This window comes from Enhydra lutris, unplaced genomic scaffold (assembly GCF_002288905.1).
Source record: "Enhydra lutris kenyoni isolate GAN:26980312 unplaced genomic scaffold, ASM228890v2 scaffoldscaffold29, whole genome shotgun sequence".
Lineage (NCBI taxonomy): Eukaryota > Metazoa > Chordata > Mammalia > Carnivora > Mustelidae > Enhydra > Enhydra lutris.
In genome coordinates, this window is record NW_019154113.1 from 21,647,256 (window position 1) to 21,650,578 (window position 3,323).

Genomic DNA, 3,323 nt, shown 5'->3' on the forward strand with positions numbered 1-3,323 from the left:
AGGACCACGGCCACAGAGAGGACCACGGCCACAGAGAGGACCACGAGCACAGAGTGTCCACGGCCACAGAGAGGACCACGGCCACAGAGAGGACCACGAGCACAGAGTGTCCATGGCCACAGAGAGGACCACGGCCACGGAGAGGACCGGAGCTGCACCCCAGCTTCCCCCGAGCGTGATCCCAGCAAGCAACCCGCCTGTTGTCAAGCTGAGCTCTTTGCTCTATAAACCGGGGCAACGAGTCCTGGGCCGGGGGCTCCCGTGAGTGTAAGACGGAGTCCGGGCGGCGTGCGCGCTACGACAGGGTTGGCCCCGGCAGGTTTTCAGCAAACTCCGCGGAGCTGGAGTCAGGCCGTAACGGGGCTGTGGGGACAGTGAGGCCCGAGCTGTGCCTGCCCCTTCTCTACCAGTTCCGCATCGCTTACTCAAGCAACAACGCGTGACTCCCACTGTGCGCCCGCACACAGTCAGCCCGCAGAGACACGTGGGGCCGCCGCCGGCCCTGGCAGCGCCGTGCAATTGGCTGACCGACGACCCCGAAGAACTCGGGCACTCGGCTCTGGAGCCCTGACCACGCCCTCACACTGCACTTTCTGCAGGCATGAGTAAGTTAGGGTCCTGGATGCGGGGATGACCCCAGCGGGCCCTAAAGGCCATCGCGAGCGTGCCACCGAGACGGGCAGCCGCGGAAGAATCTGGGTGAGGACGGCGGGAGAGGCCGGAGGGATGTGGCCGCGGGGGGACACCGGGAGCCACCAGCAGGCGGCTGAGGCCCGAGCGGGTCCCTCCCCGACAGCCACTGGAAGGAGGGTGCCCTGCCGACCCTTGGGTTTCAGACTTCTGCCCCCCGGAACTGGGAGAGAGTGAATTTCTGTTGTTTTAAGCCAGCGGGTGTGCGGCCGTCTGTGACAGCAGCCCGAGGACGGGATCCAGGCTGCTAGTCCAGCTGGGAGACACGCGCATACAATTAACCGGAATTCGGTGTCCTAAGGGCATGACCGGGGCTGAGCGAGATGGGAGCCCACAGGCACGCAGGTGTCCGATGGGGCTCCCCCAGGGGCGGGGCAGAATCAGAGGAGCAGCAGGTGCACACCGGAAGCAAGAGGCTCCAGGGAGCCAGGAGGCGGCCTGGAGCAGACAGGGGACGGGAGCACAGACCTGAGGCCGGTCTCCAGCGGCAGGACAGACGCAGCGGCCGGACACACGCCGGCAGTCCCGGCATGGAGGGGTGGCTCGGGACGGGCAGCTGCACAGAGGGGGCATGAGGCTTTGAAAGGCCGCTCAGCACCCTGTACCCACAGAATGGGGTCAAGGGGCGGCCCACGGAAGAGACGGCGGCCCGAGGAGAGGGCCGAGGAAGTAGAGTGACAATGTGACCCTCAGGGTGTGAGCGTGAGCACTGGGCGAGCCCGCGGACCCACATGCGAGTGTTCTCAAACACGGGTCTGGAGAGACGCACGATGCTGGGAAGGGAAACAAGGGCTTCGGAGTCAGGGTCCCGACGAGAACTGCCCACGTGGGGACCTCAGTCCCAGCGCCTACTGGCAGTGAGGCCCCCGGCGAGCAATTTAACCCTGCCAGGGGCTCCCGAAGACCAGACCCTGCGTCTGTCTTACTCATGACTGGAACCCCAGAACGGGCCTCACAGCAGGTGTGCGAGAACGAAGGAACAGGGGTGCTCAGGGGGTTCAGTCATTCAACGTCTGCCTTTGGCCCAGGTCATGATCTCAGGGTCATGGGATCCAGCCCCGCATGGGGCTCTCTGCTCAGCGGGGAGCCTGCTTCCCCCTGTGACCCTCCTCCCTCTCGTGATCTCTCTCTCCAACAGACACATGAAATCTTATAAAATGTACATAAATAAAGACGAGGCAGCGGAGTCCAGGAGGGTCAATGACCCGGTGAGGGTCACACTGCCAGTGAGATCTGGGGTGCACTCGGGACAGAGGGCGCTGCTGGCCATTGCGGGGCCTTCCCCTCGAGCGATAACATCCAGCGGACAGAGCGGCCTAGCTCAGCCCAGTCACAGGACACGGGGCCCCAGCACGGCACAGCCCAGAACCCCGTGGAGGCCTGCCACTGCTCCCCAGTTCTGCTCAGGAGGAAGGGAGGCAGAGTGGGACTCCTGGGGTCTTTCTGGTCCCGGGATCTGAGGTTTAAAGTCCCCAGTGGCCAAGGCTGGGGGGAAGGTCACAAGAAGCAGACGTGGCCTGGGAAAGCCAGAGCGGGGATGAGATCGGACGGAGGGTTTCTGGGCCCGCCTGGAGCGCAGCGCGGCTCAAACAGGGCCCACAGGCGAGGGGGAGACGCACAGAGCTGCGAGGCTGGGCCGTCCTCACCTGTTATGATGACTTCGTCGCCGTCCAGCAGAAACTTCCTGGTGTGTCCATCCCCCAGCTCAATGGCCTTCGTCCCCCTCCATGACAGCTCCAGCAGGGACCCGAAGCTCTCCGGCTCCTTCGTCGCAGCAAAGGGAAGGGAAGCCTCACATGTACTTACATCTCGGCGAGCGTGTCGGGGGCAGAGCGGATGCCTGGCAAAGCCGAGGAGCCCCGGGCAGGGACAGGGTGCTGTGCCCCTCAAAGACCCTGCCTCGGTGGGACCTCTGCCCCGTGCCCTGCTGGCGTTGTTCGGAACTCAGGCAGTGCTGGAACAGGGTGCCCAGGCCTCTGCCCGCCCCAGGGGCTGCAGCGAGTGAACCCAGATGCTACCATGCCCGACGACCTCCCACCGGGAAGAGATTTCCCATCGACCCGCAGGCTGCGGTCAGGACCCGGCAGGAAGCGACAGGCACAGGCACCATCCCCTAAGGTTTTACGATTCTTCCACGGGTTCACGGTGGTACGGGGGGCCCGGGGCAATCGCAGAGGCTCCATCTCATCCTGGGAGGGTGCGCGTGAGCCGGTGATAGCCAGACGCCACGGCCACTCCCTGACTCCCCCCATGTGTCACTCTGTCCCCCAAGCAGAGGAGACAGTGTCTCTAGGTCTGCACCTGGCAAGGAAACCCCTCATGCACCCCACCCTGGACGAAGCTGTAGAAGGAGGAGCTGTAAGTTGTGGCCCTGGGGTGGGGGGGAAGCCCCTTCCGCAGGACATGCTCAGGGCCTCCGGTCTGTGTGCAGAGTAGGCTGTCTACGCGGGCAGTGCCCACGGCTCAGAGACTCACCGGCCCGCTGATGGTTCCAGAAGCCAGCAGGTCCCCGGGGCGCAGGTTGCAGCCGTTGACGGTGTGGTGGGTGAGCTGCTGGAGCATCGTCCAATACATGTGCTGTGGGCAGGGACACGGGGACAGGGAGGTGGGCAGGGACGCGGGGACAGGGAGGT

At 64.8% G+C, this 3,323-nt stretch overlaps 1 protein-coding gene across 1 annotated transcript in view; it reads right to left on the reverse strand.

The window, feature by feature from the left end:
• Positions 1–3,323, reverse strand: part of LOC111152603 (fumarylacetoacetate hydrolase) — a 23,490-nt gene that overhangs the window by 3,130 nt on the left and 17,037 nt on the right. The window contains exons 12-13 of the mRNA XM_022511121.1: positions 3,166–3,267; positions 2,337–2,454 (exon numbers count right to left, since the gene is read on the reverse strand). Of these exons, the coding sequence (XP_022366829.1) occupies positions 2,337–2,454; positions 3,166–3,267 (220 nt within the window). The remainder of the gene's footprint in view (positions 1–2,336; positions 2,455–3,165; positions 3,268–3,323) is intronic.